The following is a 14619-nucleotide window of genomic DNA, read 5'->3' on the forward strand; positions in this document are numbered from 1 at the left end:
AAGTCTCTCTACTTTTCATCAAAGATGCTCTCAATATTTGTATGAATTGTTCTCACAGAGATTTTGTAGAAATGAGCAAATAAGTCCAGAGGTTTGTAGTTTGTGACATAGAATGACAGGGGCAGTGTGATACAGGGGAAAGCAAGCTGAGCTTGGAGTCACAGGACCTTAGTTCAAATCCTGGCTCAACTACTTCCTACCTGAAGAGCTTCAACTTTCTGAGCCTCAGTTTCCTTATCTGCAAAATGAAGGGGTTAGAGACTATATCAGGGGATGACAGTGGGCCAAATCCAGTCCTCAGCTTGCTTCTGTGTGGCCACAAGCTATAACTTTTTACATCTTAAAATTCCATTCTTAGTAAGCTATAGAAATGCAGATGAGCTGGATTTGACTCTCAGGCTGTAGTTTCCAACTGCAGGACTAGATGATCTCAGACATCCTTTTCGACTCTAAATCCATGATCCTATGATCTAGAGTAAAAGAGACCACAAGAGCAATCTAATTCAATCCTCTCATTTTCCAGATGAACAAACTAAAGTCCAGAAAAGTTAAAAGGCTGCACAGTTAGTAAAAGATCAGAGGCAAGATTTGAACCCAGATCTTTTTGACTCCAAGACCGGTGCACACTACCCTGCCATCTTGAACATTTCAACCTTTGACATTGTTAAAGACTTTCCTCTTCTCTCTGAGTTTCTATGGTTGTTTCCTTTGTTCTCCTTCTATCCGATCACTTCTTTTAAAAAAGTTATTTTTTTCCCTAATTACATGCACTTCTCAGATTCCTTTGTTGCATCATTTTATATATATATATATGTATGTATATATTTGTATATTTATATATATGTGTGTGTGTGTGTGTGTGTGTGTGTGTAAAATGCTCATACTCCAAGGTTCTCTCCTGGGCCCTCTTTTCTTCCTATATTCTTTCTCATTAACTGGTGCTCTCATTAACTCCCATGGACTAAATTATACACTCTCTAGAGATAGACAATTGCCAGATCTATATATGCAGACCAGGTTTCTCTTTTAAACTCCATTTTCACATCATTAATTGCTTAGTAGATGTTTCAAACTGGTTATCTCAGAGGCATCTCAAACTCAAAATGTTCAAAATAGAACTTAGTATCCTTCTTCCTACACCCTCCCCTCTTTTTGCATTTATCTATTATTACCAAAGTGCCTCAGTCCTCCCAGTCACTCAGGTTTACAACTTTGGGGTCATCCTTCACTCCCCGTCTTCTACAACCCACATATCAGATCCATTACCAAATATTAACATGTGTACCTTTCATCTCAATCTCTCCATTTATACAGCTACCATTCTGGTATGATTCCCTCATCACCTTTCTCTTGGATTATATTACAGTAATCTTCGAATTGATTTCCCTGCCTCCCTGCCTTTAGTCTCTTTCTACTCCAATACATTCTTTACTCATTAGCCAAAGTGAGTTTTCTAAAATACAGATCTGAACATATAATTATGAACAATAAACTCCAGTAGGTTCCCTATTACCACTAGGATTCAATATAATTTAAAGTATTTCACAACCTGATCCCCATCCCACCTTTCCAGCCTTCTTAACACAATTCTCCCATCCTTTTTTGTCCCTTACATCAATTAGTCTTTAAATTGATCAATACTCAAGCCTAGAATACTCTCCTTTCTCACCTCTTCCTTTTGGGGTCTTTGTTTTCCTTCAAGACTCAGATCAAATTCAACCTTCACAAAGCTTTTCCTGCATTTCTCTTGAACTTTTTTAATATGTTTGAGGCAAGGGGCTAAGTGACTTGCCAACATCACACAGCTAGTAAGTATCAAGTGTCTGAAATTGGATTTGAACTCAGGTCCTCCTGACTCCAAGGCTAGTATACTATGCATTGCACCACCTACCTGACCCAACTCATGCATTGCTCCACAAAGTTGTAACACATATTTTACATGTGTTTTGCATATACATATTTTCATATAGACTGCCCCACCCCCTAACTCCCCTGCAGAATGTAAATTGATTGAGGACAGGAACTGTTTCTCTTTTGTCTATGTATATCCAGTATACATACATACATACATACATACATACATACATAGCAAAGAGCTCAATATATGCTTATCAATGAAATGATTTATTATTATTATTATTAATGAAATGATTTATTTCTCTTCATCATTTTTCCATTTATTATCTTCTCTTGTTAATGTATCTTGAGCAATCTTAAAATTGCACCATCTGTAACAAGGATCTTCCATGTGTATATGTGGTGCTGTCCAGCTGTCCTTTCTCTGTTTTCTTTAATACTATTTCTACTATCTTACACATACATTGTGGACTCTACTGTTAAAGGCTAATTTATGAGACTTCACTATCATTGATGGCTAAAAAGTGTTTGTTACAGATATCTTCACATATTCTTTCTATTTTTCTTTTGTTTGTTTTCCTAATTACAGTTTCATTTGCTGTCTCCTGCTGCTCTTTGATTTATAGGGCAATACTGCATATAGTCTTCCTGTATCTTGTCCTCAAAGATTCTGCAATTAAGTTTATATTCTAAGCCAATGTTGTCTTTGCCTGCTATATCTCTCCACTTGGCAAGGAGATCAAGTGTATGTCAGCTAAGGTAGTTTCTAGATTCTTTTGTATTTCTTATTGTGGGGTTTATTTGGCATCCATTTGGAAATAGTGAAAGTTCATTTCTATGTTCTTTTTTTTTAAGTTTTTACAAGGCTTACAAGTGGCTTGCCCAACGCCACACAGCTGAGGCTGGATTTGAACTCAGGTACTCCTGACTCCAGGGCCAGTGCCCTATCCACTGCCCACCTAGCTGCGCCCCCATGTCTATGTTCTTTTAATCAGTTCTCTCTTTTTTATAATGGTAACTTGTTTAAATAAGTCGTTAACCCTCTTTTAATTTTATCTTCTCATTTTCATTTTTTCTCTAAATTTATGCTGATTTTGATTGTTGTTTTAATAATTCAAGGGTCTGACTATAAAAAGGTGATTCAGAAATGCTCCTCACATCAACGATTAGTAATTTCCCATATGTCAAGATATAATTCATCAAGCAGTGTGGCATGGTTAACATCTACCAAAATCTGTCTAATCTTGACCCATCCCATTTTGTACTCGAAAAATTGATTTTTAACCCAAATATGACCATGTATATGTACATATATATATATATATGTGTGTGTGTGTGTAAATGTGTATATATATGTATATATATATATTATGTATGCACACATACTCTCTGGCTGTAGGATGTAAAGCCTTTGAAAAATACAAATTATAAATCAGGTACTACCTTGAATAGGTAAAGGAATTTCCCCAAACCAAGTTTCCTATGCCGATGAAATTACAGGTTTGTCAATCTTCTCTGACCAAAAAAAGGTACTCACCATGTCCTGCACTTTTTCATCCTTTTCTTCAAGAAAACATTTCTGACAAAGAAGCATGAAGTTCCTGTACAGTCTACAAACTTTTGGCCCCTCTTATTTCTTGATCTAGAACCATATTTTCTGGCATATTTTTGCTGTTCTCTCTTATGCTTACATTCCCCTTGCATTGAAGTTACTGAGTAATTGATTGAAATTACTGAGTAATAAGACATATAATGATCCTTTTTCTCATTTTTTTCCTCCATTGAATTCATAATCAGGAATTGGGTTTAAATCATAGAATGTCAAACCCTGCAAGGGATCTCAGAGGCAATCTAGTTTGACCTATTCATGACCAAGAATCACTTATTTTACATTTCTGACAAGTTTTCATCTTTCCTTTGCCTGAAGACATCTAGTGATGGAGAATTTATTCCCCTGCAATGCATCCAGTTCTGCTTCTGGATATCTCTGATTGTTAGGAAGCTTTTCTTTACTTCAAACCTAATTTGTTTCTCTGATTTTTATCCACTGTTCTCAGCTCTGTCCTTGGGGATTCCTAATAGACAGAGTTACAGCCTTTTCCTTGTGATAAAACCTAAGCCTACTCTTTACTTTAAACATATCCATATCCTTCATCTGATCTTCATGTGGCATTTTCTTGAGGCCTTTAACCATCCTTACCTCATACTCTCTAGTTAATTAAGGTCCTTCCTAAAATACAGTGCCTAGAACCAGACACAGCACTGCAAGTATGATTTAACAAAGGCAGCATACAGCAATATTAGTAAATTCCCTAGACCTGGACACTATGCCACATTTAATGCAATTGAAGATCAAATTTGCTATTTTGCATATTCTATCATGCTATTCACTCAGATTGAGTTTACAACCCACTATACATACCAGATATTTTTCAATATCTATCTAACAATGTCTACCAATATCTGTCTAATCTTGATCCACTCCATTTTGTACTTGAAAATTTGATTTTTAACCCAAATGTGATCATGGATATGCATGTATGTGTATATCTATAAGTATATATAATATATATATGTGTGTATGTATGTTTACGTATATATAGATATATATTTGTACACACATATACACATATCAATGTATTGATTCAGCCCAGTATGAATATCTTATTGAATTTTGATTCTCTTATCGAATTTTGATTCTCTCATCCTGTGTATTAGTTGGCCCACTTAGCATTGTACCATCTGAAATTCCAAATCAATGATAGAAATGCTAATCAGTACAGGGTCAAGGGCAGTTCCTGGAGTCATTACTAGATACCTCTTTTTAAGTTGACAACTGAACTCTTTTTTTTTTTTTGCAAGGCAATGGGGTTAAGTGGCTTGCTTAGCTAAGTAATTATTAGGTGTCTGAGGTCAGATTTGAACTCTGGTCCTCCTGACTCCAGGGCCGGTGCTCTATTCACTGTATCACTTTAGTTGCCCCAGGACAACTGAACTCTTAATGACTACTCTTCTAGCCTATTCTTTCACAAAATCATTGAATATCAAACTTGAAAGGACCCTCATTGATCATCTATTCTAATCTATATCAAAACAAGAATCTGTTCCACAATACCCTGAAGAAATGTCCAAGAAGCATTTTCTGTCCCTTCAAACAGCCTATTGTTCATTCACTTGGCTTTTGCTGTGTGTGGCTAGTTAAGCAAAACTTTTTTTTAATTTAACTTTTTATTTTTAACATTTGTTTTTTTAATAGTCTTTCAAATTTTTTCCTTCTCTCCTGCCCCTCCTCCCACCACTGAAAAGGCAAGCAATATGCTATCAACTATATATGCAAAATCATGCAAAACATTAGTCAGGTTGAAAAAAAACAAAGCCAACAACAATAAAAAGAAAGAATATAAAGTGAAAAAGTATGCTTCAATCTGCACTTAGAAATCATCGATTCTCTGTACAATTGTCCCTTCCACATAACCATATTTGGCACACAGCACTCCCATGTTCTGTAAAATCCCCATTTTAACCCTTCCTTTGTACCAGGGAAGAAGTCTATATTTTTTTTTCTTATGGGAGTATGTCTTTGTAAAATTTGGGTTAAATATTTCCTCATAGGCTGTCTGTCACCTGCGGTTTCCACAAAACTCTCCCCAAAATTTCCATTTAATTTCTTTATTCTGACCTGTAATATAATCAAAACTGCTCTGGTGAAAGTTGCAATGTGGAAGGGATAACTGTAGACTACATTTCTCCTCATGAGTCCTTTGGAGTTGTATTGATCAGAAGAGTACTAAGTCCATCATATTTAATCATTGCATAATGTTGCTGTTTGTCACTGTGTGCAATGTTTTCCTGCTCACTTCACTTTGCATCCATTCATATCTTCCCAGTTTTTCTGAAACCATCCTGCCCATGATTTCTTAAAACAAATAGTATTCCATCACAATAATGAAACATAACTTGTTCAGCCATTCCCCATTTGATGGGCATCCCCTCAGTTTCTAATTCTTTGCCATCACAAAAATATCTGCTATTAATATTTTGTTCATATAAGTCCTTTTCCTTTTTTTAAAATTTCTTTGGCATATGAAGTAATCTCTTCTAAGTTACCTGGGTGACCATGAGTATTTAACTTTTTCTGCACTTTAGTGCCCTCCTCTGTAATAAGAGATTGACCTAGATAATCTTCAAGTCTTCCTCCAGCTCTAAATGCTGTGATTCAGTGACTGTGTCCACACAAGATTCATTCTTTCATGGGATAGTGGACAATGTGAAATGCCTCTAGCTCCTCATGCTCCCCTTGCTTGGAGTTTAGGGTGTACCTTACTAACAGTATTGACCCCAGTCACAGGATTCCCCATCCTTCCAGGATACCAGATAGGAAGTACTCATCCCTCTGCTTAAGCTTCCTTCCATCTGGTCTGAGGAATCAGAGATGGACAAATGCAGAAAAGACCCAGTCTGTTTCAAGGGCAGTTCCCTCCAAGAGGCTGAGTCATCAGACTACTAGCCACCAGGGTGACCGCAGAGCAAGCAGAGAAGGAAGAGAGAAGAGTCTAAGTCAGCAAGCAGGGAGAGAAGGAGGGCAGAGAAGAGAGTGAGAAGGTTGCTGAATGGCTAAATGCCTGAGCCAAAGTCTCCTGTTTGGGAGGAAGAGGGTCCAGGAATATAAACAGCTCTAAAGGGGGAGACTGGAAGTCAGATTACAGAAGAATTCACAGGATCTTAGATTTTTAGAGTGGGAAGAGACTTCAGTGGCTATCTAATTATCTTTAATAATCTTCTAGTGAGATTGTTTTCCATTGGCCCTCTTGTCCCCATTCTTTGTCCAAAGAGCATACAAAGAAAGTCTCTACTTCCTAAATATACCAAGCCAGCTGTTGTTGTTCATCCTTTATTCTCAAAGAGGACCAATGACATCATGAGAGTGATATTTTGACTTGAACATGAATTGGCTATTAGTTGGGCAGAATTGCAGAAAGGAATAATAAAGTAGGCCGGTAGGTGAGAGGATTGGGGTGGGGGTGGGGAAACAGAAATTGTCTTTTTTTTAAGCCTTGAATATATGTGATCCCGTGGTGGTTGTTGTTTTGTAGTCATTTTTAGTCATGCCTGACTCTTTGTGTGACTCCTTTTGGAGTTTTCTTGGCAAAGATACTGAAGTAATTTGCCATTCCCTTTGACAGAACATTTTTTTTTTGTTATTGTTGAGGAAACTGAAGCAAAAAAAAAGGTTAGGTCTAGAGTGAATCAGCTAGTAAGTATCTGAGGTCACATTTGAATTCAGGTCTTCCTAACTCTAGGTTCAATGCTCTATCCACTGTGAGTCACTTAGTTACCCCACAACTACTAGTTATTTTGGTATAAAGTGTTTGCAGTTAAAGGACCTAGATTCAAATCCTGACTACCTGTGTGACCTTGGACAAGTCATCCAATCTCCCTGAGCCTCATTTTCTTTTGAATGAGTGGGTTGGACTAGAAGATTTCCCTCCACCTCTAAAGCTACAATCATAAAATCATTTTGGCAGTAGTCCAAGCAGTCAAACTGCTTCTTCTTCACCTCTCAGTTCCAGGTATTCCCATTTATAGAGCAGCTATAATACCATCTAAATTTTCTCACTTGCAAAAGGGGTTCACAATCCTTATAAATGCACTGTCAGTTCTGAACATGGAACTGACACGATTCCACTTGGCCTAGCTAGACTTCTCCGTGGATTTGTTTTGTTTCTCTCCAATGCTCCAAGCTATTGGGGGGAAACAACCTGGGACCCTAATCTTTCTCAATTGAGTGTTGATCACATAAACATTGCAATTGAAGAGAAGATAGTGAGACCCCTATCATTCTAGGAAAAGGACAAATGATATTCATTAAAAAATCCCAACAACATAGGATTTGTACTTGGAGGATCTTGCTTTGAATCCTAACTCTGTCCTTTCCTGCCTTAGTCTTACCTTAGGCAATTCACTGTTACTCTTTTGTAAAAGGAAAGGATTAGACTGGTTGGTTCCTGCCTGCTCTCTATGAACCTACAACTTAGATCAGTGGTATCTCTGGAGGAAGGTTCTTGTTCCATATAATAGTAGTAGTAGTGGTGATGGTAGTAGTAATGACAGTAGTCTAGAAGTGGTAGTGGTAGTAGTAGTAGTAGTAGTAGTAGTAGTAGTAGTAGTAGTAGTAGTAGTGAGGCTATTAGCACTATTACTAGTAGTAGTAAGTAGTGTAGTTTAAGATTCTTTTGAATACTTTATACTTGTCATGTCATTTGATTCTTACAACAACCTATGAGATAGAAAATATTATTGTTAATCCCCATTTCACAGATGAGGAAATTAAGGCTGAGAAAAATCAAGCCAATTGCCTAGGAAGTATCTGAGACAGGATTTGAACTCAGATCATCCTGACTCAAATCTAACACACTGCCCTGTGTTGGTTTCTCAGAAAACAGAAGGAAGAAATAGCCATTATAACTGCCCAACAATGGCACAGGCTAATCCTGAAGGGGAGGGGCTCACTGGAGATCTTTAAGCAGACTGAGGGTCACTTGTGGAAAGGATGTTGAAAGTTAGACTAGATGACCTCAGAGGTCTCTTCCAGTTCTGAAGTGCTCTCATTCCCCAAAGAGCTTTCTCCCTCCCTTTTCTTCCCCTTCCCTAATGTGTGCGTGCATATCCAAGCTCAGAGTGTGTGTGAGCACATACACATGCACATGTACACACACACATGTGCATACATGCATGCACACACGCAATCCTAGCTCCCCAACATGGGGGTGGGGGCCGCTGACTCAGGCCCAGCTGTGGGGAAAGCAGAGAAAGGAGAAGTAGGGAGAAAAAAATGTTAGAGATCAGCTTCTAGAGAGGTCATCTGCGTGTTAGTCAATGCCAAATAAACAGCTAGAGCCAGAATCTTCCTCCTCAGTTCCAATGGGACATAATTCTATTTAAAAACAAACAAAAAACCCATATTCTTTACCTCTTAAGTCTGTACCAGAATCCCTCCATTCTTATAAAGGTTCCAGAAAGAAGGATTCCTTTCTTCATCCCTCTTCTCCTTTCTCTCCTCCCTTTCCCTTTCCTCTCCTGTTTTCTTCTCTCCTCTTCTCCTCTCTTCTCCCTCTCTTCCCTCTTTTCTTCTTCTCCACTCCTCTTCCCACTTCTCTTCTTCTCCTCTCCTTTCCTCTCTTCTCTTCTTCCTCTCTTCCCTCTTCTCTTCTCTTTTCTCCTCTCCTCTCTCTCCTTTCTTCATATGAGAACTCTCTATTATCAGTGAATCATGGGGTCCCAGTCCCTACTTCTATCACTTCCTTTGGCATGAGAATGGTCACTGCAACTATTTAACAGTGCTGCCATTACACTCTCCTGTGCTCCCTTTTATGTTCCACAACACATCATAGCTTACTGATGTCCATGCCTTCCTCATGCCTTCTCTTCTGCCATTCCAGAAACCCAAGTACCAAGTGCACTGGAAGATCATTGAGGCCTGTGAAGGGAACAACTACATCTTCATTGATCCCACACAGCTGCCCTATAATGAGAAATGGGAGTTTCCTCGAAATAACCTGCAGTTTGGTGAGATGGGCTGGTATCCATCTGGATTATAGACTCAAGATGATAGCTAGACCCCATGAGCTAGTAAAGAAAGAAGTTTTAGCCCAAGACATTCTCCTGGGTATAGACTGATAGGGGGAGAGGTGAGTTCCTGAGGGAAATGGGACCTAAGGATTCTCCTCACCCCACCTCCCATTGCTGAATTTATATATGTATGTATATATTATATATAATATGTATATAAATACACACATCCACACACACACCTGATCCTGGTTACTGTCACCTGTTGATATCCCCAGGTGTATTCAAATTATTCACAACAGGCTACTACTACTACTGCCCAGAGAGGATATATGCAATAAGGATAGTCTGATGGAGTTCCACTGTGAGACATACTATGATTGTGTCTACTTTAAAGTAGATATTTCTCTTTGAAGATAGGGATAAAAAGTATTTATCAAAGTATTTATAAAAAAGTATTTATGAAAGTATTTATAAAAAATAAAAGTGACTCATCTAACATAAGACTGACTGGCCAGAGCATTGGTCTAGGAAAGAGCCAATAGATGTAGTCATATTCCATGTCTGGAACCAAATCCTTGTGTGATCTTGGGCAAATCACTTGCCTTCCCTGAGTCTCCTCTGTAAAATGTGGGAATTGTACTTTAAGCTCTCAGAGAGTCTTCTTCCTCTAGGAACTATTTTCAAGAGCTCTGTATCTTGTTCTTCAATCCCAGACTGTTTGTAGGTCACACCTCTCATCTCTTACTCTCCCTTCCCCTCCCCATTGCATCTCTGCTTGATAGTCAGTTGAGCTTACCTCCACAGAATTGATTTGAGTGGAGCTCCTTGACTGGGAAACTTGCTCTGTTCCCTGCTCATCTCACCTCTGTACTCCCCATGTATACTTCCTTCCTCCTCTCCCACCTATTCCCCACTAGAGCTCTGAACCTTTTCTGTTGGTGGCAGGTAAGACACTAGGAGCTGGAGCCTTTGGGAAAGTAGTGGAAGCCACGGCTTTTGGACTGGGGAAGGATGATGCTGTCCTCAAGGTGGCTGTGAAGATGCTGAAGTGTAAGCAAGATCCCAAAGGGAGGGGTGGGCACTGGGGGATTCGAGATAGAATTCAAGACCTAGAGAAATTCAGGGTAAGGGGCAGAGAGGTCCAAGAGTAACTTAAAGTGAGAGGGAGGAATAGGGGAGAATCCAGGACGAAAAGGCAGAGGTTTGGGGGAGTCCAATGTGAAGGATGGGGATTGGTTGAGCAGAGAGTGTAGGCTAGGGTCTGAGGTTTCCACCCTGAGAAAGGTTGGGTCTTCAGAAGTCATCTCAAGAGTTTGGTCTCATCCTTCTCTCCCTTGTGATTAGATTGTAGAATCTAATCTGGCCCCTGTCTCCTTTGACCTTAATATATACCCAAAGATCATTTTGGTGGGAACTAGAGGTCAGATACTTTGAGTTCTCTTATATGCCAGCTTTTGGTCTTTCCTCTCGCTTGGGGACGCCCCTTTTCTAGCTACCTTCTCAGGGTGCTGTACCCTGGTTTTAGGAGACAGAGTCTGAATTGTGTGAATGAGAGCCATACGCCCAGCCTTGGCCTCTGATGATTCCTATGAGCACAGTAGCACTTTCATCTTATATTGCTTTCTCTCACAATCCCTCTCTTGGTGACTCTCATGTCTCTATCTGTCCCTCTCTTGTCTCCCTGTATGTCGCCTATACATACCTTTCTCTTTACTTCTCTGTGTCTCTGGCTATTTCTTCCTCTGTGTGGATCTCTTCTTGTAGGTGGGTCCTTTGTATGTTTTTCCCTCTTTCCCCTTTCCTTGCTCTGCTTTGACCCCTCTTCTTGATCCTCCAGCCAGTGCTCATGCAGACGAGAAGGAGGCTCTCATGTCTGAATTGAAGATCATGAGCCACCTGGGGCAGCATGAGAATATTGTCAACCTGTTGGGAGCCTGTACCCATGGAGGTGAGATACACACTACACAAAGGGACCACACAGTCTCCAAGGCCAGTCAGGGTCTCCTTCTTGGAAAAGGAATCATTATTCAGAGATAACAGAGAGCTCTGCCTATCTCCTATACAGAGAATCTTAGAATTATACAATCACAGGTTAAAGCCATATCATAATGGTAAAAGAAAAACAACCTCATCAAGGTTGTGTAGCTAGTTAGCAGCATGGAAGAGACTTAAACCTATCTTTCCTGGCTTCCAGTCTTCCATTCACCATGAGGCCTCAAGTTCCCTCAAGAGTTTTGAACATCAGACTCCTCCTCCTCCTCATCCCCCAAGGCTGAGAGTGTCTCCTGGTCCCTCCAAATCTAGGTCCAGTCCTGGTCATCACAGAGTACTGTCACCATGGTGACCTGCTCAACTTTCTGCGCCGTAAGGCAGAGGACATGTTAGTGTCAAGTCTAAGTTCTGAGCCTGACGGAGGCCCAGGGTACAAGAACATCCATCTGGAGAAGAAATACATCCATGGGTAAGGGAACAAGACATCTTAGAAAGGGGCAGAGGCTGGGGGAGGGGCATGTTGTTGGGTGAGGGGCATGGGGTTGGGTGAGGCCTGAGGAAGAGAGAAAAAGGCAAGGCTTTACCAACATCTGATGCCCCATCTCTACTATGAGGGATAGTTACTGTAATTCATAAAGCTTACACTTAACTTTCCAGTGCCAGTGAAGAGACTCAATCAATGAATCAATCAACAAGCATTTACTAATTACCTGCTATATGCCAGGCATTGGCTGGAGGGGTGGGGTGGTGGTTCAAAAACAAAAAATAATTCAAGTCTCTGACCTAAAAAAGTTAAGTCTAATAAATATCCCAAATACTAGTTAATCCAAGTCTTTTCTCATTGACTAGAATATATTGAGAAGGGGATCAGAAGTGGGAGTGGTAATACTGATGATGGGTTGCTTAGAGTAAGTTTTAGGTTGAGTGGGTATATAACACACCTATTGTCTCTTCTGGCTGTTTAGTCTTTCCTTCTAACTAAATCCAAGGTCAGTTGAGTGTAGAAAATTGCCCTAAATGGCCATTTCCTTAAAAACCCTGGAGCCCCAGATCACTTGAATCTGGGACAGGTGTTTGGAGGGGATTGAAGGATAATGGCAAGATGGGGGATAAGGGTGGGGTCTGAACTGGCCCTCTTTGTCCTCATGGCCCCTATCTGCCTGAGGTAGTCATTACTTCTCTAGTCAAGGTCTGGACACCTACGTGGAGATGAGACCCGTGTCTTCCTCCTCTTCTGGCTCCTTCTCTGAGCAGGGTAAGGAGAGGGCTGGGGTTGGGAAACCCTGGGTGAAGAGAGGAGCTGAATCAAGGATTACAGGACAGGGAAGTGGGGAGCCAGGGATATGAAGGGATAGGGATAGAAGCAGGGAACAGCCCCTTCAGCAAGCTACTTTGTTCCTAGATCTAGACCAGGAGGATGGGCGGCCTCTGGAGCTCTGTGACCTGCTACGCTTCTCCAGCCAAGTGGCCCAGGGCATGGCTTTCCTCGCTTCCAAGAACGTGAGTGTGCAAGGTTTGACTCTAGCTGCATGGCTCATCTCCACAGCAGAGGGAGCCAAGACTAGGCTAGCTTGGGTTCAAGCCAAGGAGCCTACTAGGTAGCAGGAACTCTCCCTAAAAGATTGGGTATGAGGGAGGATGGGAAAGAGGGAGGGCCACAAAATATGGGATGTAATTCTTTTTGAGTAGCCATTGTTTCATTCTTTATATTTTTATTTCTATCATCTAGCAGTGATTGGCACTAATGTTTGTGCATACACATGTGATCTAGTGGGGGGGGGTGGAATTTCAGCAATGAAATAAGCAGGAAAATACTTCTGAAGTGATTGGGGACAGAGCCAAGGTCTCCTCTGTCACCAGAAGCCCAATGCCCTGAGGGTAATCCTGAGCCCTTGACTCTTGCAGTGTATCCATCGGGATGTAGCTGCCAGAAATGTGTTGGTGACCAGTAGACGTGTAGCCAAGATTGGTGATTTTGGGCTCGCAAGGGACATCATGAATGACACTAACTATGTAGTCAAAGGCAATGTGAGTTAAGTCAAAGGGAGGGTGGGAAAGGCCTAGGTCAAAGATCTGAGATCTATGGAGGGCAGACCCAGGCTCCCGTGGCCCCTCCTTGACACCAACTCCCTGTGTCTAGGCACGCCTACCTGTGAAATGGATGGCCCCAGAAAGCATCTTTGACTGTGTCTACACAGTGCAGAGTGATGTCTGGTCCTATGGGATTTTGCTCTGGGAAATCTTCTCACTGGGTATGTATGGTGGTCCTGTATGAGAAACTGGTGAGCCTTCTCTGGATCTGTCCTTGGAATACTCCATTCCAGAGGTTAATCAGTCCAAAGGGCCCATTATGCCATCACTCATTTGTTTGCTGAATTTTAGACTGATTTTGGGAAAGACAGAAACAATAAAAAAACTCAATTCCAATCTGATTCTCCCAGTGCCCAAGTGGGTGGGTGTGTGGGTGTGTATGTGTGAACGGGGTGAGAAAGGTATGTGACCCAAAGTAGCTACCACTATTCCTTAGGATCTGACTTTTGCAGGTCTGAGTCCTTACCCTGGCATCCTGGTGAACAGCAAGTTCTACAAGTTGGTGAAAGAGGGATATCAGATGGCCCAACCTGACTTCTCCCCACCAAATATGTGAGTTCAGATTTTAGGAAGGACTTAGGTACATTGTTCTCTTAGGACAATACTCAACAAGGACCCAAAAGGCCTTGCACCTTTTTCCAGTCTAGGTATTTACACATACCAACCTCCTGACATATCCTTCAAGATTCCTCTTAGAGGCCTCCCTAGTATCTTCTTCCTCCATGTTTCCACAATAGGTAGTGGTTGAGAGGAAATTACTTTGTAAATGTTAATGCAGCACAAGAATTCTATTCTTTATCCTCTTTTGTGCCTACTTAGCTTATTCCACACTTCAATATGGAGTTGAAGGATCTGAGTTGGGTCTTGAAGGATGAGGAAGACTTGAGAAGGATGGGAGACAGTAGTGTTGGTGGGGAGATCTAGAATAGGCATTGGGGGGAGGGGTAGACAAAGGTGAAATTTTCTTGGGCTTCTCCTGTCCATCAGATACAGTATTATGCAGGCATGCTGGGACCTGGAACCCACTCGGAGACCCACCTTTCAACAGATCTGTTCCTTTCTTCAAGAAGCGATGGATGCCACTAGCAAAAAGCAGGTAAGTTGGGG

At 40.9% G+C, this 14619-nt stretch overlaps 1 protein-coding gene across 1 annotated transcript in view; it reads left to right on the plus strand.

Moving 5' to 3' along the window:
- The window catches only part of CSF1R (colony stimulating factor 1 receptor), a 48070-nt gene that overhangs the window by 26685 nt on the left and 6766 nt on the right, over window positions 1-14619 (plus strand). The window contains exons 11-20 of the mRNA XM_074212652.1: window positions 9297-9423; window positions 10375-10479; window positions 11267-11377; window positions 11734-11890; window positions 12606-12676; window positions 12824-12921; window positions 13327-13449; window positions 13562-13673; window positions 13965-14064; window positions 14500-14608. Of these exons, the coding sequence (XP_074068753.1) occupies window positions 9297-9423; window positions 10375-10479; window positions 11267-11377; window positions 11734-11890; window positions 12606-12676; window positions 12824-12921; window positions 13327-13449; window positions 13562-13673; window positions 13965-14064; window positions 14500-14608 (1113 nt within the window). The remainder of the gene's footprint in view (window positions 1-9296; window positions 9424-10374; window positions 10480-11266; window positions 11378-11733; window positions 11891-12605; window positions 12677-12823; window positions 12922-13326; window positions 13450-13561; window positions 13674-13964; window positions 14065-14499; window positions 14609-14619) is intronic.

This window comes from Macrotis lagotis, chromosome 1 (genome assembly GCF_037893015.1).
Source record: "Macrotis lagotis isolate mMagLag1 chromosome 1, bilby.v1.9.chrom.fasta, whole genome shotgun sequence".
Lineage (NCBI taxonomy): Eukaryota > Metazoa > Chordata > Mammalia > Peramelemorphia > Peramelidae > Macrotis > Macrotis lagotis.